The sequence below is a fragment of the Pteropus vampyrus genome, unplaced genomic scaffold (assembly GCF_000151845.1).
Source record: "Pteropus vampyrus isolate Shadow unplaced genomic scaffold, Pvam_2.0 Scaffold357, whole genome shotgun sequence".
Lineage (NCBI taxonomy): Eukaryota > Metazoa > Chordata > Mammalia > Chiroptera > Pteropodidae > Pteropus > Pteropus vampyrus.
In genome coordinates this window covers 761,899-785,002 of record NW_011889138.1, presented here as the reverse complement: position 1 = coordinate 785,002, position 23,104 = coordinate 761,899, and the positions used below count along the sequence as shown (strand labels likewise).

Genomic DNA, 23,104 nt, shown 5'->3' with positions numbered 1-23,104 from the left:
TCAGGCCTAGGCGCGGGTGGAGGGGGGAGGGCTCAGATGGCGATGCGCACGCGCAGCGGGTGGGCCCGCGCTTTTGGTCGCCTTAGGGATTCAGTAGCCGCGCGGGCAGGACAAGCCGATCAGGGCCAGAAGGAGAATGACCCGGGGAGCATGCTGGACTGGTTAGGAGCTTAGGTTCTTTCTCTTCCCTGGCTTATTAACTATTTATTGAGTGCCTACTGTGTGCCAAGCACCGTTGCGGGCGCTGGGAACACAACCGTGAACACTCAGAAATACCCACCTGCAGGTACCTGACATTCTAATGCCGGAGAAATTCAATAGTAAAGAAAAAAAACTACTAATGCATATTTGGAAGTGATACGTGTATAAAGAAAAACAGCAGTTTATAGATCAGTCTTTCAGTTCTTCAGTCTTTCAGTTCCCATTGAACTTCTTTGAAAATATTTTATAAACTCCTATCTCTAGCCCTATCTCCAAGTCATGTCTGAACTTTTTCAAAATTCTGTTGTATGCTTCAGTGCTTCAAGGTAACTTGTCTCACCAAAGTCACCAATGACTAAAAGCATTACATGAGATGGGAATTTTTATATTGAGGAAATAAAAAATACAAATATATTCACAAAGATATTAACTGAAGCACTGTTTATAGTAATAAAGTGTTGATATAAACAATGGCTACAAGTACAATGATAAAACAACAGTATTCTATCGGTTTGAAAACTGTACAACTTATAAAAGAATATGATGAAAAGCCATGTGTGAAAATACTTGCTTTTTTTTTTAAGAACAAAGCTGTTATAATTGCACTAAAACTGCAATATTGGAAAACTGTTCCTATGTGAAAAAGGTGACCACAATCCACAAAATTGTAGTTCGTTTTGTATTTGTTGAATTTCTGATTGTCTTTCCCTTGTTTTTTCAAACTATATACACAAACACTATAAGCTAAGACCTTAGTAACCGGCCAGGTTTTTTGCAGCCTTTTTCACATTTCATAAATGAAGATTGGGCATCTTTAGCCTGAAGATTTGTGGTAACATTTTTCATTTTCAGCCATTATCTTTTAAGCTTATTCTGTTGGCAGAACCCTCTACAAGGCTTGGCAATAGTCACTAAGTAAATCAAAATTTACTTTGATTTGCATAAAACCATTTAACCAATTCAAAAGAGCACTCAGCAAACAGAAGTCTGCCCAGCATATCTAAATTTATTGTAATAATCTAATTACTTAATCCTGAGTAGTAAACAAAGACAGGACCTTTTTATTTTGCCCTCAGTAGTCACAATGAAGATGAAATGTTTTTTTCATGGGTTAGTAGTATTGCAAATTTAAGTCTGTAATCTATTGAGTTAATTTTTGTAAGAAGCGTAAGGTCAAAGTTCTCTTGGAGGGGTCATAGGAATGTCTAATGGCTTCAGCACTGTTTGTTGAAAAGGATATTCTTCCTCCATTAAATTGCCTTTGCACCTTTGTCAAAAATTAGTTCAGATAACTGACAAGAACTTGTATCCAAAATATGTAAAGAAAACTTACAAGTGGCTAAGAAAACTGGGCAAAAGATTTAAATAGACATTTCTCCAAAGATACACAAAAAGGTGCTCAATGTCATCAGTCCTCAAAGACTCTACCCATCTGATGCAAATATTTCCTAATTTGAAATTCTAGCCTAGACTTTCCCCCTAAAATGACCTCCATATTTCTACTCATACGTCTAACAGACATTTCAAATCAAACACCCAATCTTACCTCCACAAATGTTCTCCTCTCTCGGTCTTCCTACGCCAGTAAATGTTATTCCAGTTATTTGGCTCAAAATCCCCTGGAGTTATCTTTGATGACTCCTCTTTCTCTTGCTACTTCACCCAGTAAAGCAGATCCTATCAGCCCCACCTTTAAAATATCTATAAAGAATCCAATCCCTTCTCTTCTCCTGCTCTGGTACCATCCTATTCCTAGATTTGGCCTGAGACGGACATTCAGTGGCAGAGGGAGAGGCTTGACTCAGAGCCAAAGTCACGTCTGATAAATGCAGTTGAGTTCCATGAGTCAGGACAAAAAGAAAATGCAGCCCAGTTTATCTGCCTGAGATATGAGTCTGGTGGGGTCATACTGCTTGGTTGACCATAAATGACCCGTTGTCCTTACTCAGGGACCCAAGGTTCCTCGCCTCATTACAGCTTTGTTGTCCGGCTCAGATTTGTTCCCAGTTAGCTTATCCAGCTGCCTGACACTCAGCCTCAGGAAGCCCAGCCAACTCACCCTATGGGAGTGACCAGAAGGCCTGATATTAATACCATCCTCTGTAGTCATTTCTTGGAAGTGTCCTGCCCAGCACAAGCCTGCCACGGCTTCAGTGACCTTCTTTCTCCTCTGGGCACCTTTGTACGCTATCTCCTCCAGGTCCTAGCCTAGAGTCCAGACTCTCTGTTTCCATGAGGCCTCATGGCCTCTGTGATGTCATGAAGCAAATGTCATCTGTCTCTGAGGATGCTTTCTCCAAGGTTCCACACTGGTTCATCCACCACTCAGATCGAGGTAGCATTTCCTCCACCCACGGGTACTGAGGTCTTGTTTGGTGGAAATACCAACTCCTCTTCCACACTCTGCCCCACAAATTCCAGTCACTTCAGTCTCCCCAAACTGTGCTGTTAGTGCCGACTTAGCAAACTGGTGCTCTGCCTCCCCGTTCCTTCTCTGCTGAGGTCTAGAATATGCCTTCAGACAGGAAGCCACCGCAACTGCAGAATCTCATTTATTTCCCTTCTCTCCAGGATCAAAGTCTTACAAAACTAGTTGGCCAATGTCTGAAAGGACTGGTTTCTTAAAGGTATCTAGTTTTTTTGTTTCAAGTGGGATGGCAAGTTTAGTACAGTTACATCATTATAGCTTGAAGCAGGAATCCTCCCTGATGTTTTTTGAACATATCTCTACTTTTTGGCTCAAGAATTTAATATTCAACTTGTCTGTTTCCAAAGGGAACTCTGGGCCTGGCTCCAGGACAAACTGTACCACCTTGGACAGGAATGGTTTTCTCATTCAGAGACCAGGTGTAACAGGGCCTGACCTACATCCAGGGCATCAGAGCCCTGACCATACGTGACCATCTGCCTCAGGATGTGGGACGACTAGCCTTCTCACTCTTTCACGCAGCGAAGGTGAACAACCTGTGGCTGGAGAACTTGGCCGAGAGATATCACCCCATAACAGGAAACGCCTTGACATCTCCTTAAACACATTCCGCGCCGCCCCGCCTCCCCGATTTTGCATTCTCCTTCAGAATCTACATTTATTTCAACATAGATATAATATTTACAATTAGTCACCAGATACATTCTTGGGATTTTTACTCCCTCCAAAACTTCTGGTAAAATAAACAGCTCTGTGGAAATGCTCGTTTAATAGATGAGAACATTCTTCACACAGTCGCACACAACCGTTGAACAGTCCCAGTCACACACTCAAGACCAAGACAACAGTAAACACGACATACACCGTCACAAGAACCACAGCACACAGGATCACGGCCACTCACACAATCAACCGCAATCAGAGGACCGCACGTAGACAGCACAACCCACAAAAAGACCTTCACGCTACGTCCGGGTCCCGCCCACTCCTGAACAGCGCGACTTATGACTCGGCCTTATGACTCGGCTAGGGCCGTTAAGCCTAGAAACTACGTTTCTCAGAAAAGACTGCGGCGGTGGCTCAATCACGACGCAGCATCCGCGCGGCTTTGTGCGTCTGCGCCATCTTCTGGCTCCAGGCGGTAAGTCCGCCGATACCGAGGAAGGAGCGCACCGGGGTCTGCGGGGGTCGCGGCCGCAGTGGCACCTGGAAGCGAAGAGCCAGCAGGTAAGGAGTTCTTGAGCTTGCCGGGTACTCCAGGGTTCCTGTGAGAGCGGGCGCTGCGACTGGGCGCGTCTCGGGTCTAGGAGGTACCAGAACGTCTCACCCCAGCGTCCGTCTGCGGCTTCCCGGGCTCTGGACTACATTTCCCGTCGGCCCCCGCGGCGCACGCCTTGCTGGCGCCCTCTTTCTGCTCGCTTCGTAGCCCCCGTCCATGGATCCCTTAGGTGGGTGTTCAGGGGTCCAGACCGCCTAAAAATGCTTGCGGTGCTTTGCAGTCATTCTTACGCGTGCCCTTGTTTTTTGTTTGTTTGTTTTAATCTGGGTAGAAATCTTGTTTCATGAGATTCACAAAGAGTTGCAAGACCCGCAGAGTTTTAGAACCAGTAGTTCAGAGGTGGACTTATACTAGGGAACATTTTAGATAATTTTGTTCAAAATTTGTGTCCAATGGGGAAATGGTTGAGTAAGTCACGGTCCACTCATTTAATAAAATACTACACAGCTATTACAGATAATCCTTAAACAATGGTCATAGTAAGAAAAATTCCTGTTATGTGGTATTAAGGCACATTCATGATGATCTCATTTACATATTACTTAAATATCTGTAACATGGTAGTCACTGCCCCAAACTCCTTTATAAACAATTTAGGAAATGATTAAATAACATCACTCTTAATACTTGGATGTTTTCTATTCCAGTTTTGGTCTATGGGCGTAGGTTGTGTTTGCTTGAGGCTGTCAGTAGGTGGGTTCGTTTGATCTGATTTGCTGAATGTTCCGGGTAAAAGGAATGTCCAGTTGTGAATGTCTTTCATTGTCAGTTAATATTGTCCCATATCATTTTTGATAGTTGATTGGCGTCTGTCACTTGGCTGCACCAGAATTGAATTGCTCACTAGTCTACTTGCGGACTGTTACATACTAATATTCGGTTTTGTTTTCCAGCAAATATTGTTGTGCATGCAGCTTTGCACAAAGGTATTTCTCTGTTCAGGGGCATATTTATGTGCTGATAATGGAGCACAGTACCTGCTCCATCTAATTTGTCCCCTGCAACCACACCCCATCTGTTGACTCAAGACAGGGTCCACACAGTGTTGCCCACCAGGCCTTAGGTAGGCCCCTGGGGCTCTTTGTGAATATGAAAGTAGGGGAAAGTTCCACAGAGATTTTTGAAGGTGTTATGTTGCGGGCATGAGAGAGTTAAATGGTCTGGTTCTGGGAAGGCTTCATTGTGTGCTGGGCTGATGTAGATCAGGCTTTCTGTGCTTCCAGGCCTGAGGACAGCCTTCCTTGTCCTTGGGGCACCATTTTAGTCTCATTCGTTGAACCAGGTGTGAGCATCCCCATCTTAGATTTGCACCAGTAACGAGATAAAATTTTCTGGGTATTTAGGGGAAATGGGAGAGAAGGAGCCCCTGGTTTCCTTCCAGTAGCTAAAGCTGGGTTTTCTGGAGTTGAGTGATGACCACAATTTGTCCCAGCTCTCTTCGGTTTAGGTGGTAGGTGGGGGTCAAGGGGATGGGGACTTGTAGCATGGCATTCTGGGAGCTGTGAGGCAAGCCCCGCCTCTCATATTTGTTCTTTCCTCCCCCAGCTCTGCCACCTCAGGACTCCACCCTTACCCAAGAGAGGAGCCAGGAGAAGGACGGATCAGCCCATGAAATTCTGAAAGTCATGTCCCTCGTGAGTTAAAATCATGTAAATACTTGCTTTCCTTATCCTGAAGCTTCCCACCTGGTTTCCATCCAAAAATCTGGTTCTCAGAGGTTCCCATTTTGGGGAATGAAAGGACCAGGCAGCCAGTATCTTCTTCTATTACTCTCTCCTATTGAAAATTGTTGCTTTGGTTTTTTCTTTTTTAATTCCATAAAAGTAGAAATTTTAGCTCTTACGTTGAGAAGTTAGTATACGCCAAGGACACAGTAGGCAGCATGCTTTATTACACTGTCACAATGGGGGAAACTCCATTTAGTTGGATTTTAGTTTTCATCCCACCTCTGTACAAGAGCTTGGTTTGTAAAAAAAGAACTTTTAGGAACATCTGAACATTCTATTTTATTCATGACACAGACCCCAGCCCCAACATTCTTTTTACCCAGAATGTCCCATTCCTGCCAAAGCCACCTCCATCTCCTCTCATCCCACCGAGACATGTTTCCTTGATGTCTACATGTAACATACCCACCTGTTGTTCCAGGGATCAGACTTGTTCAGGGACGTGGCTGTACTCTTCTCCCAAGAAGAGTGGGATCGGCTGGCACCTGCTCAGAGGGACCTGTACAGGGACGTCATGTTGGAGACCTACAGCAACCTGGTCTCTCTGGGTGAGGTGGCCGGCTCTGTTAGTTTGGAGGTTACCTTTGGGCATATCTGTTCCTTCCCTGTCAATTTCGGGGTACCCTTGAGTGGTTAAAGGGCAGGTCCATTGGCTGAAGTTACATCTTTCCCAGCTGTTAGGTGGCAGCCACATCTTCCCCTGGCCCTTCGCACAGCTGACTCCTCTTTGATGACCAGGCCCTGGATCTGAATTCTGGGGTCCACAGCATAACTGGATGGCATATTTCTTCTCGCATCCAGATCTTGCCATTTGCAAACCCGATGTGATCGCCTTCCTGGAGCAAGGCAGAGAGCCCTGGGTGGTGGAGGAGGCAGCATTCGGAGGCTTGTGCCCAGGTGAGTGGGGCCTTTGTGGAAAGAGAGAAGCCACCACAGATAACCGTCCAGCTGCTTGGCAGGAAGCAAGCCCTTTGAGGTAGAAATTTTTCCCTCCAAATTGCTATACTCCACGATCAGGCCCAGTCATTACCCTCTGTGGCTTGTCAACACAGTTGACAAAAGTGGTTTCCTTTCTGAAGCATTTCTGTCTGAGTCATCACTATGTCTTGTTAAGTAGGTATTAATCAAACTTGAAGTTACATAATTTAGGATGCTTTTGGCTGGAAGTTTACAAAACATTCAACTGAAATCAACTTCAGCAATAAAGGTTTATTTTTCTTACATAAAAAGGTATTGAAGAGTGTTTCAGAATGGGCCTCGTAGCTATCTCGTCAGGGCTTTGGATCAGCTTCTGTGAGGTCCTGTTTTCTCTTCTTGGTTCCAAGGTGGCTGCAGCACTTCCTGGCCGCATGTTATCAAAAAAAAAAAAAAAGTTTTATAGCAGGAGAGGGGAGTCTTTCTAATTCACCTGCCTCTTCCGAATGAGGAAAGTCTTTCCTCAAAGCCTACAGGTCCCTGGAACATATTGGCCATCCTGAACTGCAAAGGCGGCTGAAAATGAGCATCTGACATCTTCTGATTCCAAAGCAAGACATGGATGCTGCCCAAAGGAAAGGGAACTGTATAAGGCTGCTAGGTAGGCAGCCAACCCCTTCCACCTGCAACAGAAGTTATAAAAGATAACCCAAAACAATTAACGTGAAAATTAAGAAACCATCTCCTAAATTTAGTTTATTCTTGGAACAGGAAGAAGTAAAAACAGATTCTTGTAAGATAACCACTTTCTATTTCATCATTTTGTATTAATTTATTTCATCATCTGGGTGTTTGGTACTCTTTTTGGCTTCTTGAATAGCACATTTAGTATATTTGAGTATAACCTTTCAGGTTTTCATGTTGTGCATGCACTTAAAGGCCATAAAAATTCCTCCAAGTATCACTAACCATATCCCACATCTGTTAGCATGTAGAACTCTTTGTCTTTCTTTTCTATACCATTAATTGCAAGATTTATTTCCTTGTTAGCCCAAGAGTAACATGGTTTTTCTCTTTTTACTTCCCCCAAAATGAAAACTTCTGGCTAGTGTTAAAATTACACAGTGGTTAGGAAAGGTGAATCAGGAATGCATTAGAGACAATTTTTTCCAAGATTCCCTTGCTTCTTTGGTATAGTCTCAACAATTGATAACCATAGGATTTTGCTCAGTGTGAACTGTCTGACTCAAGGGAGAGCTCTGAATGAAGGCATCTGCACTTGTGTTCCATTCTTCAGGTCTTCATCCAAGATGGAAGAAGTAAGCTGGGACCAGCTGAAGCCAGTGGGCTTTCCCCATTGCTTCCATTCAGGTGACTGCTTGCTAACATGAATTCTCTGATGAGCAGCAAGGGATACGTGCTGATGGAAGGCTTGTCTACGTTTACTATATTCACCTGCATTTCTCTATTTGGCATTCTCTGATGTTGAATAGCAGTTGAATCCTGACTCATCGTCCTCCCACCCTCTTGACGGCCATAGGGCTGTTCCTCAGTATGGATGACCTGATGGTGGATGAGCTGTGAGCAGTGACCAAAGGCCTTCCCACATGCCTTATGTTCGTAAGGCTTCTCACCTGTATGGATTCTGTAATGCACCGTCAGATGGGAGACCCATTTGAAAGCCTGCCACACACCTTACACTGGTAAGGTTTCTCCCCTGTGTGAATTCTCTGGTGCTGCTTAAGCTGTGAGCTGACCCTAAAAGACCTCCCACACGTCTTGCATTCATATGGCTTTTCGCCAGTGTGAATTCTCTGATGTCGGATAAGCGTTGAGCCTTGATTAAAGGCCTTCCCACAGTCCTTACATTCATAGAGCTTCTTGCCAGTATGAATCGTCTGATGCTGAATCAACTGAGACCGATAACTGAAAGCCTTCCCACACTCCTTGCAGGTATAGGGTTTCTCACCTGTGTGAATCCTGTAATGTACTTTAAGGTGAGAGATGCGATTGAAGGCCTTCCCGCACTCCTTACACTGATAGGGTTTCTCTCCAGTATGAATTCGTTGATGTTCAATCAACTGCGAGCTCCGACTAAAGGCCTTTGCACAATCCTTACATTCATAAGGTTTCTCGCCAGTATGGACCCTTTGGTGTTGTATGAAATTAGAACCCGAATTGAAGGCCTTTCCGCACTCCCTACACTGATAGGGTTTCTTGCCAGAGTGAATATTCTCATGTTGAATTAGCCGGGAGCCGTATTTAAAGGCCTTCCCACAGTCTTTACATTTATAGGGTTTTTCATGAGTGTGAATTCCTTGGTGATTAATGAGGAAGTCATCCGGCCAGAAGTCTCCATATTCATTGTATCCATAGGGTTTGTCTGCAGTCTGGTTCTTGTGATAAAAAGTAAGGGATGCTTGCTGGTCAAAAGGGGGCACTGCTTCATGACTGATTGTCATGTGACTCAAGTGTCCATGTAGCTTCCCCTGTGGTCCATCAAACTGGCTTCCGTGTTCCCACTCGTCTTGGAAACTTAAGCACTCAAGGCCACAATGTGTCAGGCTTTTCCTTTTCTCCCGGTGGGATGCTTGCACTTCACCAACGGGGTGCTTTGGGGATAACATCTCAGTAATGTGTCTGGACTCCACTACTGAAAAAGACAAAAAAAAGCAAGTATGTATTCGCTTTTTTTCTTGCTCCAAAGGAACTTCTATAGTAAAAATTCGAACTTCTGTAGTAAAAATTGGAAAATTTAGACTCAAGATAACACCTATAAGCTCCTGAATGTGGCTAAGCAATTAGAAAATGGACAAGTAGAACAGAGAAAGAGGAAACACAATGAATACTGATATCAGTATGAAACAGAATGGCCAGGATTTTAAAAACTGAATGTTTCTATGAAACCCAGAAAAGACACCTATAGTCTAGAGGGACAAAAGGCACACCACCGGTTCCCTGGGGCTGAGGAGTGAGCAGCTGCATGGAAAGGAACACAAGGGAAGTCTTGTGTGTGACAGAGACGTCATATATGTGGACTGTGGCAGCCGTTACACAGTTGTGTATGGTTGTCAGTACCAAAACATTAGACTTCCAGTGCAGGCATTTTACTGAATGTAAATTATACCTCAATAAAGTGGATTTCATAAAATGATGTTGAGGTTGACGAGGTTCTCTCTGGCCAGAGGAACATGCTGGTGTCCCTGCTCGCTGGGTGATGTGGTATTTGGGAGGCTAGTCGCACATGACCACTGGAATGCTGTGATAGCCAGCTGCTGTGATGCTTTCTATCTCTGAAGTTTAGCTGAATACCATGGCAGGAGCTGTCTGCCCTGGACCTTTCTACTGCCTAACGGGGATCACGGAAAAAGGAGTGTCTTGCTCCTTGTTTACTTCCAGCTTAATGGAGATGCCCTTCTAGACCAACATTCTTTGCTGCTCATTCAATGCAAGGAAAAGCTGAATGGTGTATTTGATCCTGATGACACCTGGTACAAGATTTCAGCTGTGGTGACCTGTTTCACTGCAATCACAGCAACCAACTTCTCTGGCTAATAAAGAATCAGTTAAAGTTTGATGCAAGGAACTACAGAACAAAACAAATGGGTGCTCTTGAAAGTGGTCATAAAGTATATCAGACAGATGGCTCAACAGGACTTTACACAAGCGTGCCTGCTTCATGTGGTGGCACATCAGAGGCTGAGATTCATCTGTTATTTGTGACAGTATTCAGCAGACACCACTGGAAGATGAGATTACGTCTGCAATGGGAGATGATGGAGAACATGAGAAAGTATCAGATTTTGTGGGAACGATGCTGCTGTCACTCCAAAAACTTGGGCCACATATAGAATTTCTGTATGAAGTAATAAGAACAAGACCATGTAAAGAGGGCACAATGTACAGAAATTTTTTCAGAGGCCATGGTTAGCAAACGGGGAGGTTATGGGTCTTTCCTGCGGTCTAATAACTCTGGTTAGGCAGGCTCCAAACACTGCACCATGATGGCCACCTATGAACTGCTGGTTGACCTACTCAATGGTCAGCAACATCTGGCTGCCACCCCACAAAAGAAAATGGACAGGCTTCAGTGCACCATGGAATATTAAAGCTGGCCTGGTGGTCAGAAGAACACCAGATTGGGAATGCAGGACTACACCCAATGGAAGTTGGTTTTAGGAATGAAAGTGTTCCGATGTTACTTGGTCTTTCTGGCAAAAAAACCTTGGTTGCCTATCAGGACATGCCGTTAAAAGCGCTCCTCTCTCTAAACTGCCACTTTTTCTTTCAAAGACACCTGACACTGTTTTGCTAAATTATGGCAGTCAGAGTATAGTAGTGTTTATTCCATGAGCACTTTTGCTCTCACTTAAATGAAGCCATCCGTAATTATAATATTGTGTTATAATTATCAAGATAGGACCAACAGCCCTACTTTTCTAACTTCTGTTCAATACCCTGTAAAGTTGCAAAGTAGCAACAATAATAGTGATCCTCTGTATCATTTTCATGTTTTCCTGACAGAACCGGGCACAGTATTTTAAAGTAAATTATTCAGCATTAGTAGTCACTGTTTTGGAAAACCAATGAAATAATGTCTAAAAATCTTATGTATAGTTTTAACATTAAAATGTTTTGATTTCTTCATTGGGAACCTCAAGGGATCTCAAGGAGCCAAACGATCTTGAAAAGGAAAAACAAAGTTGTGGTCTCCATGTCCTGACTTCAAACAATATGAGAAGAAGGTGCGGCAGTGGCAGAAAGGCAGACACGAAGACCAATGGAACAACACAGGGAGCCCAGAAATAAACCCACATGCGTGTGGTCAAATGATCGCTGACAAGAGCGCCAAACCACACAATGAGGAGCAGGACAGTCTCTTCCACAAATGCTGCTGAAACTGGAAATCCACAAACAAAAGAATATAGCAGGACCTTCCACCAAATACAAAAATTAACTCAAAATGGATTGAAGACCTAAATATAGGACTTAGAACTATAAAGCTCCTAGAAGAAAACCCAGGGGAAAGTGCCATGACATTGCATTTGGCGATGATTTCTTTGATATGGCACCAAAAACAAAGGCAACAAAAGCAAAAATAGACAAATGGGACTTAAAAACTTCTGTGCATCAAGGGAAACCATCAAGAGGGAGAAAAGGCAAACTACAAAATTAAGAAAATATTTGCAAATCATATATCGGATAATAGATTAACATCCAGAATATACTAAGAACTCCTACAATTCAACAACAAACAACAACCCAACCCGATTAAAACATGAGCAAAGGACTTGAATCGACATCTCCTCCAAAAGAGTTATACAAATGGCCAACAAGCACTGAAAAGATGCTCACCATCACCAATCACTAGAGAAATGCAAGTCGAAACTATGAGATACTGCCTCACAGCCATTGGGATGGCCACTATTTAAAAAAGAAAAAAAAAATGGAAAATAATGAGTTGCTGAGGATAGGCAGAAACTGGAACTCTTATACACTACTGGCGGAAATATAAAATGGTGCAGTTGCTGGGGAAACCAGTATGGAGGTTCCTAAAAAAATTAAAAATAGAACTATCATATGACCCAGCAATTCTACTTCTGGGCATTTTTCCAAAAGAATTGGAATCAGAATCTAAAAGAGATATCCTCACACCATGTTCACTGCAACATTACCCACAATAACCAAGAGGTGGAAGCAACCCAAATGTCCATCCATGGATGAATGGATAAAAAAATTGTGGTGCATATCTATAGCCTTAAAATGGGAGGAAATCCCGTCACATGCTATGACATGGATTAATCTTAAGGATATCATGCTAAGTGAAAGAAGCCAGACAAAAGCCCACATATTTTGATTCCATTTATGTGAAATGTCCATAAAAAGCAAATCCAGAGACAGAAAGCAGACTAGAAGTTGTTTGGGCTGGAGGGAGGGGAAGGAGGAGTAACCACTTACTGGGTATGGGGTTTCCTTGTGGGGTGTGTTTCAGAAAGACACGCCTCTCGACACTATACTATGCTCCATACTTCACTTCTGACACTTCTGGTCACCAAATGTGTGTCAGTTCATCCTCACACCAAGCAATTCTCCAAGTCCCTGGCAGATACTAATTGGGTGTCCCACAAATTTAAGTCAATTCTGACACTATTTCTGTAGATAGTGTAAGATCCCACTGGTTAAGGGCTCAGTCCACAAGAATGCCTCTGCCACCCCCAATAAATCGGAGATCTGAGTCCCTCCTGGGATTCAATCAGTTGCTAGAACAGCTCATGGAATTCAGGAAAACAGCTTAATAACAAGACTACGTGTTTATTACAAAGGATGTAACTCAGGAGCAGCTGGATGGGAGATGCAAAGGGCCAGGTGTGGGGGAGGGTATGCAGCATCCACACCCTCTCCTGGTGTCTCCCACCCAGCACCTCCATGTGCTCACTTACCTGGAAGCTCTCCAGACCCCATAGTTTAGTGATGTTTTATGGAAGTTCCATTATGGAGGTGAGACTGACTATATCACTGGCCACTGGTGATTAACTTTCACTAGCTGGTAGGTAGGACTGAAAGTTCCAACCCTCTATCAGCATAGCTGGTCCCCTCACAGCCCCCATCCTGGCTGCAGTGACCCAGGAGCCCCCAGCCACCAGTCATCTCATTAGCACACAAATGACATACTACGTCAGAGATTCCAAGGGTTGTCAGAGCTGTACCAGAAAACAGTAATGAAGACCAAGTATATATTTCTTACTATAAATCACAATATCACAGGGAGATAAAAATATTCAGAAACTAGGAAACGGTAATCGCTGTACAACACTGATTGTACTTCATGCTAATAAACTGTATAAAGTGATTAAAAGTGAATTTCTGTATTTTTACCATAACTTTTAAAATTTAAATTTATAAAGAACATTTTCTGGAAAAAATATAAATTACTACAACTGGCTCAATAAATGCAACATTTGCCTGTTTTCGAAGTGTTGGAAATATTAGGACATCTATTCATATAATCCCGACTTCACGGATTGAAAAAGAAAAAAAAAAACACAAGATGTGAAAAGGAGATGCTTCTTTAACCAAATAAAGTATCCTTATCTTACACCTAAGTCTGATATAATGTTTCATGAGAAAATAATAACCATTTTTCTACTAAGGTCAAGACCAAGATTAGTAAGCTACCTCCACTAATGCTGTTTGGGGGTCCTATATAATCAGCATCCTCATCAGGCAAGGGAAAAAACCCTTAGAGCTATAAAATGCAAAAACATTCTCACCATCTGCAGACGATATAACTGAATACTTGGAAAGCTCAAGGGAATTACATGAAAACTGATAAATGTGAGAGAATTCAGTAAGTTGGGTTAGCTCAAAATTAATCTGAAAATATGAGTGGCTTCTGTCATATAAAAAACAACCAGTTGGAATATAATGTAGATGAATATTGTATTATATTAATCTATATTATGGATTATGCCATTTCCAACAGCACTAATAAATGTAAAACACCTAAAAGAAATTTAAGAAATGTACAAGATCTGTATAAAGAAAATGTGAAAACTTTCACCATGACAGACATAAAGGAAGGGTAAAGCCTATCGTGACCTTTGATAGAAGATTCCACATAAGAAAGAAATCGGTTTTCTTCTAAATTGATCTATAAATTTTACTGTGATCTCAGTAAGAAAAATTACATGATTTTTTTTGAAACCAGATATTCTGATTCTAATGTTCAGATGGAAGAAGAATAAATGAGAAGAGCTAGGAAGTTTTGGAAAAATGAAGAGGGACTGACTCTACCAGATAATAAAATATATTTAAACCCTCAGTAGTTAAAACAGTATGGTATTGACACATGGTTAGACAGAGAGATTAATGGGATAAAACAGCAAGTCCAAAAGTAAATCCAAATACACAGGTGATATAGCAGATGACACAGGTGGCTTTTTAGAATAGTAGTGAAAAGATAAAATTACTTAATAAATGCTGTTTGAACAAAAAAGATAATACTCTGTAATTAAGTTTCAATGGCCATATGGGGTCAGGGGCGCCACACTGGACAGCACAGGCATGAGTGGTACTACAGCATGGTCACAGAGAAGGTCTCGGGAAATGGAAATCAACAGGAAGGAGGACGCCTAAGTCTGAGGCCTCTGGAGAAGATGAGAAGATCCACTCAAGAAGGCTGAAGGTGGTTTACCAAGGCAGGCTTAACAAGAGGTAGTGATGGCCCAGACAGAAATGCTTCAGAAAAGAAACCACTTTTGTCAACTGTGTTGACAAACCACAGAGGGTAATGACTGGGCCTGATCGTGGAGTATAGCAATTTGGAGGGAAAAATTTCTACCTCAAAGGGCTTGCTTCCTGCCAAGCAGCTGGACGGTTATCTGTGGTGGCTTCTCTCTTTCCGCAAAGGCCCCACTCACCTGGGCACAAGCCTCCGAATGCTGCCTCCTCCACCACCCAGGGCTCTCTGCCTTGCTCCAGGAAGGCGATCACATCGGGTTTGCAAATGGCAAGATCTGGATGCGAGAAGAAATATGCCATCCAGTTATGCTGTGGACCCCAGAATTCAGATCCAGGGCCTGGTCATCAAAGAGGAGTCAGCTGTGCGAAGGGCCAGGGGAAGATGTGGCTGCCACCTAACAGCTGGGAAAGATGTAACTTTGCCAATGGACCTGCCCTTTAACCACTCAAGGGTACCCCGAAATTGACAGGGAAGGAACAGATATGCCCAAAGGTAACCTCCAAACTAACAGAGCCGGCCACCTCACCCAGAGAGACCAGGTTGCTGTAGGTCTCCAACATGACGTCCCTGTACAGGTCCCTCTGAGCAGGTGCCAGCCGATCCCACTCTTCTTGGGAGAAGAGTACAGCCACGTCCCTGAACAAGTCTGATCCCTGGAACAACAGGTGGGTATGTTACATGTAGACATCAAGGAAACATGTCTCGGTGGGATGAGAGGAGATGGAGGTGGCTTTGGCAGGAATGGGACATTCTGGGTAAAAAGAATGTTGGGGCTGGGGTCTGTGTCATGAATAAAATAGAATGTTCAGATGTTCCTAAAAGTTCTTTTTTTACAAACCAAGCTCTTGTACAGAGGTGGGATGAAAACTAAAATCCAACTAAATGGAGTTTCCCCCATTGTGACAGTGTAATAAAGCATGCTGCCTACTGTGTCCTTGGCGTATACTAACTTCTCAACGTAAGAGCTAAAATTTCTACTTTTATGGAATTAAAAAAGAAAAAACCAAAGCAACAATTTTCAATAGGAGAGAGTAATAGAAGAAGATACTGGCTGCCTGGTCCTTTCATTCCCCAAAATGGGAACCTCTGAGAACCAGATTTTTGGATGGAAACCAGGTGGGAAGCTTCAGGATAAGGAAAGCAAGTATTTACATGATTTTAACTCACGAGGGACATGACTTTCAGAATTTCATGGGCTGATCCGTCCTTCTCCTGGCTCCTCTCTTGGGTAAGGGTGGAGTCCTGAGGTGGCAGAGCTGGGGGAGGAAAGAACAAATATGAGAGGCGGGGCTTGCCTCACAGCTCCCAGAATGCCATGCTACAAGTCCCCATCCCCTTGACCCCCACCTACCACCTAAACCGAAGAGAGCTGGGACAAATTGTGGTCATCACTCAACTCCAGAAAACCCAGCTTTAGCTACTGGAAGGAAACCAGGGGCTCCTTCTCTCCCATTTCCCCTAAATACCCAGAAAATTTTATCTCGTTACTGGTGCAAATCTAAGATGGGGATGCTCACACCTGGTTCAACGAATGAGACTAAAATGGTGCCCCAAGGACAAGGAAGGCTGTCCTCAGGCCTGGAAGCACAGAAAGCCTGATCTACATCAGCCCAGCACACAATGAAGCCTTCCCAGAACCAGACCATTTAACTCTCTCATGCCCGCAACATAACACCTTCAAAAATCTCTGTGGAACTTTCCCCTACTTTCATATTCACAAAGAGCCCCAGGGGCCTACCTAAGGCCTGGTGGGCAACACTGTGTGGACCCTGTCTTGAGTCAACAGATGGGGTGTGGTTGCAGGGGACAAATTAGATGGAGCAGGTACTGTGCTCCATTATCAGCACATAAATATGCCCCTGAACAGAGAAATACCTTTGTGCAAAGCTGCATGCACAACAATATTTGCTGGAAAACAAAACCGAATATTAGTATGTAACAGTCCGCAAGTAGACTAGTGAGCAATTCAATTCTGGTGCAGCCAAGTGACAGACGCCAATCAACTATCAAAAATGATATGGGACAATATTAACTGACAATGAAAGACATTCACAACTGGACATTCCTTTTACTCGGAACATTCAGCAAAACAGGTCAAACCCACCCACCTACTGACACATAGCCTCAAACAAACACAACCTACGCCCATAGGCCAAAACTGGAATAGAAAACATCCAAGTATTAAGAGCGATGTTATTTAATCATTTCCTGAGTTGTTTATAAAGGAGTTTAGGGCAGTGACTACCAGATTACAGATAATTAAGTGATGTGTAAATGAGATCATTATGAATGTTCCTTAATTTTTCTTACTATGACCATTGTTTAAGGATTATCTGTAATGGCTGTGTAGTATTTTATTAAATGAGTGGACCGTGATTTACTCAGCCATTTCCCCATTGGACACAAATTTTGAACAAAATTATCTAAAATATTCCCAAGTTTAAGTCCGCTTCTAAACTGTTGGTTCTAGAACTTTGGGGGTCTTGCAACTCTTTGTGAATCTCATGAAACAAGATTTCTATGCAGATTAAAATAAACATAAAACAAAAACAAACAAAAACAAGGGCACGCGTAAGAAGGACTGCAAAGCACCTCAAGCAGTTTTAGGGGTTTTGGACCCCTGAACACCCACCTAAGGGATCCATGGACGGGGGCTATGAAGCGAGCCGAAAGAGGGCGCCAGCGAGGCGCGCCGCGGGGTCCGAAGGGAAATGTAGTCCAGAGTCCGGGAAGCCGCAGGCGGATGCTGGGGTAAGACGTTCCGGTTTCTCCCAGGCCCGAGACGCGCCCAGCCGCAGCGTCCGCTCCCACAGGAACCCTGGAGTACCCGGCAAACTTAGGAACTCCTTACCTGCTGTCTCCTCGCGTCCAGGTGCCACTGTGGCCGCGACCCCCGCAACTCTGGGTACGCTTCCTCCTCGGTACCAGCTGACTTGCCTCCTGGAGCCAGAAGATGGCGCAGACGCACAAAGCCGCGCCGATGCTGCGTCGTGATTGGCCCAGCGCCGCAGTCTTTTCTGGGAAACGTAGTTTCTAGGCGTAACGGCCAAAGCCAAGCCATAGGTCCTGGTTTCGCGCTGTTCAGGAGTGGGCGGGACACGGACGTTCGTGCGTGAGGCTGTCGGGGACGCGACGACGCGTGTTCTGCAGCGTAGGTAGTGTGAAGGTCTTTTTGTGAGTTGTGCTGTCTACGTGCGATCGTCTGATTGCAGTTGAGTGTGTGAGTGGCTGTGAGCCTGCGTGCTGTGGTTCTTGTGACGTGTTTACTGCTGTCTCGGTCTTGAGTGTGTGACTGTGTGAAGAATGTTCTCATCTATTAAAGAGCATTTCCACAGAGCTGCTAACTTTACCAGAAGGTTTGGAGGGAGTAAAAATACCAAGAATGTATCTGGTGACTAATTGTAAATATTATATCTACGTTGAAATAAATGTAGATTCTGAAGGAGAATGCAAAATGGGGGGCGGGGTCGCGGAGTGTGTTAAAGGAGATGTCAAGGAGTTTCCTGTTATGGGGTGATATCTCTTGGCCAAATCCTACGGCCACAGGTCGTTCACCTTCGCTGTGTGAAAGAGAAGCCTGGTTGTCTCACATCCCGAGGCAGTATGATCACGTATGGTCAGGGCTCTGATGCCCTGGATGTAGGTCAGGCCCTGTTATACCTGGTCTCTGAATGAGAAAACCATTCCTGTCCAAGGTGGTACAGTTTGTCCTGGAGCCAGGCCCAGAGTTCCCTTTGGAAACAGACAAGTTGAATATTAAATTCTTGAGCCAAAAAGTAGAGATATGTTCAGAAAACATCAGGGAGGATTCCTGCTTCAAGCTATAATGATGTAACTGTACTAAACTTGCCATCCCACTTGAAACAAAAAAACTAGATACCTTTAAGAAACCAGTCCTTTCAGACATTGGCCAACTAGTTTTGTAAGACTTTGATCCTGGAGAGAAGGGAAATAAATGAGATTCTGCAGTTGCGGTGGCTTCCTGTCTGAAGGCATATTCTAGACCTCAGCAGAGAAGGAACGGGGAGGCAGAGCACCAGTTTGCTAAGTCGGCACTAACAGCACAGTTTGGGGAGACTGAAGTGACTGGAATTTGTGGGGCAGAGTGTGGAAGAGGAGTTGGTATTTCCACCAAACAAGACCTCAGTACCCGTGGGTGGAGGAAATGCTACCTCGATCTGAGTGGTGGATGAACCAGTGTGGAACCTTGGAGAAAGCATCCTCAGAGACAGATGACATTTGCTTCATGACATCACAGAGGCCATGAGGCCTCATGGAAACAGAGAGTCTGGACTCTAGGCTAGGACCTGGAGGAGATAGCGTACAAAGGTGCCCAGAGGAGAAAGAAGGTCACTGAAGCCGTGGCAGGCTTGTGCTGGGCAGGACACTTCCAAGAAATGACTACAGAGGATGGTATTAATATCAGGCCTTCTGGTCACTCCCATAGGGTGAGTTGGCTGGGCTTCCTGAGGCTGAGTGTCAGGCAGCTGGATAAGCTAACTGGGAACAAATCTGAGCCGGACAACAAAGCTGTAATGAGGCGAGGAACCTTGGGTCCCTGAATAAGGACAACGGGTCATTTATGGTCAACCAAGCAGTATGACCCCACCAGACTCATATCTCAGGCAGATAAACTGGGCTGCATTTTCTTTTTTGTCCTGACTCGTGGAACTCAACTGCATTTATCAGACGTGACTTTGGCTCTGAGTCAAGCCTCTCCCTCTGCCACTGAATGTCCGTCTCAGGCCAAATCTAGGAATAGGATGGTACCAGAGCAGGAGAAGAGAAGGGATTGGATTCTTTATAGATATTTTAAAGGTGGGGCTGATAGGATCTGCTTTACTGGGTGAAGTAGCAAGAGAAAGAGGAGTCATCAAAGATAACTCCAGGGGATTTTGAGCCAAATAACTGGAATAACATTTACTGGCGTAGGAAGACCGAGAGAGGAGAACATTTGTGGAGGTAAGATTGGGTGTTTGTTTTGAAATGTCTGTTAGGCGTATGAGTAGAAATATGGAGGTCATTTTAGGGGAAAAGTCTGGGCTAGAATTTTAAATTAGGAAATATTTACATCAGATGGGTAGAGTCTTTGAGGACTGATGACACTGAGCACCTTTTTGTGTATTTGGAGAATTGTCGGCCACTTTTCTTAGCCACTTGTAAGTTTTCTTTACATATTTTGGATACAAGTTCTTGTCAGATATCTGAACTAAGTTTTAACAAAGGTACAAAGACAATTTAATGGAGGAAGAATATCCTTTTCAACAAACAGTGCTGAAGTCATTAGACATTCCTATCACCCCCACCCCAAGATTTCTTACAAAAGTTAACTCAATAGATTACAGACTTAAATTTGCAACACTACTAACCCGTAAAAAAAATGGACTGTATCTTCATTGTGACTACTGAGGGCAAAATAAAGAGGTCCTGTCTTCCTTTACTACTCAGGATTATGTAATTAGATTATTACAATAAATTTAGATATGCTGGGCAAACTTCTGTGTGCTGATTGCTGATTCGAATTCGTGATATGTAAATTTTGATTTACTTAGTGACTATTACCAAGCCTTGTAGAGGGTTCTGCCAACAGAATAAGCTTAAGAGATAATGGCTGAAAATGAAAAATGTTACCACAAATCTTCAGGCTAAAGATGCCCAATCTTCATTTATGAAATGTGGAAAAGGCTGCAAAAACCTGGCAGTTTACTAATATGTCTTAACTTACAGAGCATTTGTTTATATAGTTTGAAAAAAACAAGAGGAAGACAATCAAATTCAACAAATACAAAATGAACTACAATTTTTGTGGATTGTGGTCAACTTTTTACACATAGGAACAGTTTTCCAATAGTACAGTCAGTGCAATTATAACAGCTTTGTTCTTACTTAAACAAAAACGATACTAAGTATTTTCAAACATTGCTTCAACAGCATACAATTATTCTTTTTATAAATGGTACAGTTTTCAAATTGATAGAATACCGTTTTATCATTCTACTTGTAACTATATTGTTTATATCAACACTTTATTACTATAAACAGTGCTTCAATTAATATCTTTGTGAATATATTTGCATTTTTTTTATTTCTTCAATGTAAAAATTCCCATCTCATGTCATTGTTTTAGTCACTGGAGACTTTGGTGAAACAAGTTACCTTGAAGCATTGAAGCATATAACACAATTTCGGAAAAGTTCAGACATGACTTGGAGATAGGGCTAGAGATAGGAGTTTATAAAATATTTTCAAAGAAGTTCAATGGGAACTGAAAGACTGAAGAACTGAAAGAATGATCTATAAACTGCCATTTTTCTTTATACATGTATCACTTCCGAATATGCATCAGTAGCCTTTTTTTCTTTTCTATTGAATTTCTCCAACATTAGAATGTCAGGTACCTGCAGGGGGGTATTTCTGAGTGTTCACAATTGTGTTCCCAGTGCCCACAATGGTGCCTGGCACTCAATAAATGGCTAATGAGCCAGAGAGGAGAAAGAAGTAACCTGAACTCCTATCCACTCCTGACTCTGTAAAGAATGTGTAATGGCTTTTAGTGCTGTTTCACTCTACCTGACACCAGAGAATTCATACTGGTGAGAAACCTTATGAATGTGAGGATTGTGAAGAAACTTTTGTTTCACTCTCACAACTTAATGTACACCATGGAACTCCTACTGGTGAAAAATCTTATCAATGTACTGTGTGTGGGAAAGCTTTTAGTCACATCACTGATTACTCAACATCAGAGAATTCTTACTGGAGAAAAGCCCTATGAAGGACTGTGGAATGACCTCAGGGCTATCATACAACTTAATGAACATCAAAAAATCCGCACCAGTGAGAAGCCATGTAAGTGTGATGGATGTGGAAAGGTCTTCGATCATCATTCACATCATCCTGAACATCAGAGGATCCATACTGGTGAGAACCATGTCAATACACTAACTGTGGAAAAGCTTTTAGTCACTTAACATTAGATTATTCAACATCAGAAGATTCATATTGATCAAAAAGCCCTATGAATGTAAGGAATGTGGGAAAAGTTATCTCACATCTTATCCAGTATCAAAGAGTTCACACCGGTGAGAAATCCTGTAAATGCAGTGAATGTGGAAAGGCCTTCAATCATCGTTCATATCTTCCTTAACCTCACAAAACCCCTACTAGTGAGAAACCTTATAAACGGATAGATTTTGGGAAGGCCTTTAGGCACTGCCCAGAGCTTATGTGACATCAGAAAATCCACGCTTGATGTATGTAAGAAATCTAGAGAGGCCTTCAGGCACTGTCGTCTTCCTCAACCTTAGGGAATTTGTGCTACAGAAATTCTCTGTAAATAAGTGAAGGAAAGACTTCACTGGTCTTATCCTTCGAGGAAAAAAATAATCTATCAGTGACCCTGTCAAGTGCAAAAATGCTTTTGGATTCAACTCACATTACATCTATCAGCAGATTCATCATCATCACATTTATCACTAAAGATCATATTAATATGATAATGTTGAAAAGCTTCCCAGCACTACCTGTTGATCATTAATTATTAGAAAATTTGTGCTGGTAAGCAATCATATAATTGGAGAAATTTTGGAAAGCCTTTAGTCTAAACTAATCCTAATTTACATAAAAGAATGAAGAAGAGGAAGTAATCTTGTGACTGTTAAGATGTGGGAAGTAAGGCTAAAATTTTTATTTTTTAGCTTAAAGAAAATTCATATTGAGGAATGTAATATAAGTAAAAAAATTCAGGACTTACCATTTTAATGTGCATCAGAAAATTATAGTGATTAAAACCCTTGGCATTTAAAACAACAGTTAAACATTTAACTATCCAATGAGGAATGTGTGGAGACGTTTGTCACAAATCATACAGAGCCATTAACACAGGTAAAAGTTAATAAATTAGACATTAACAAAATAACATTTTTGTCACCTACTACCTAATATGTTCTGCTTCAGTGAAGCAATGAGAATACTATGAAGTGAATGAGAGCAGTATGACACAAAACCCATGGGATGTGGTCATATCTATACTCAAAAACATTTTAAGTTTAAATGCATTTGTAGACCAGAAAACTATAACACTGCAAATAATAAGTGAACCAGACCTCCTGAGAACCCAGGAAAAACATAGCAATTAGCAGAATTAAGGGGAAAATGCATTAAAATTTAAACAGAGAACTTGGTTTTATCAACTTTGAAGCCTTTTCTTTAAAAGGAGAATATGAATATTTACCAAATTTTATAAAAGTAATATACAGTATTATTAAAAATGAGATTATAATAAAACACACATAAAGAACATACAAGGTTGA

General features: G+C 42.6%; 2 protein-coding genes across 5 annotated transcripts; one reads left to right on the top strand and one right to left on the bottom strand.

Moving 5' to 3' along the window:
- The first annotated feature begins 1,203 nt into the window (after positions 1-1,203).
- On the top strand, positions 1,204-8,006 carry LOC105304878 (zinc finger protein 582-like). Of its 4 annotated transcripts, XM_023522822.1 has the most exons (7): positions 1,204-2,828; positions 2,977-3,770; positions 5,454-5,542; positions 6,057-6,183; positions 6,437-6,532; positions 7,080-7,211; positions 7,848-8,006. In XM_023522822.1, the coding sequence occupies exons 2-6, from the start codon at positions 3,647-3,649 to the stop codon at positions 7,142-7,144; spliced, it is 501 nt and encodes a 166-aa protein (XP_023378590.1). In that variant the 5' UTR covers positions 1,204-2,828; positions 2,977-3,646; the 3' UTR covers positions 7,145-7,211; positions 7,848-8,006. The 4 variants fall into 4 exon arrangements, 2 of the variants coding, with proteins under 2 accessions (XP_023378590.1, XP_011377503.1); XM_011379201.2 differs by lacking the exons at positions 1,204-2,828; positions 2,977-3,770 and adding an exon at positions 3,884-4,077; XR_002777030.1 differs by lacking the exons at positions 1,204-2,828; positions 2,977-3,770 and having other exon boundaries at positions 4,492-5,542; positions 7,067-7,211.
- On the bottom strand, positions 7,269-17,762 carry ZNF582 (zinc finger protein 582). The gene is given in 7 exon segments (XM_023522799.1): positions 7,269-8,232; positions 8,235-9,203; positions 14,971-15,066; positions 15,319-15,445; positions 15,960-16,048; positions 17,425-17,538; positions 17,644-17,762. Coding segments are annotated over 6 exon segments (1,683 nt in total). The 5' UTR covers positions 17,438-17,538; positions 17,644-17,762; the 3' UTR covers positions 7,269-7,843.
- Between the last annotated feature and the right edge of the window lie 5,342 nt (positions 17,763-23,104).

Excerpts from the sequence above, each read along its gene's own strand:
- LOC105304878 (XM_023522822.1), top strand. The coding sequence starts at position 3,647 with ATGACTCGGCTAGGGCCGTTAAGCCTAGAAACTACGTTTCTCAGAAAA. Across the intron at positions 5,543-6,056 it reads TTCTGAAAGTCATGTCCCTC|GGATCAGACTTGTTCAGGGA; the intron begins GTGAGTTAAAAT and ends CTGTTGTTCCAG. Across the intron at positions 6,184-6,436 it reads CAGCAACCTGGTCTCTCTGG|ATCTTGCCATTTGCAAACCC; the intron begins GTGAGGTGGCCG and ends TCTCGCATCCAG.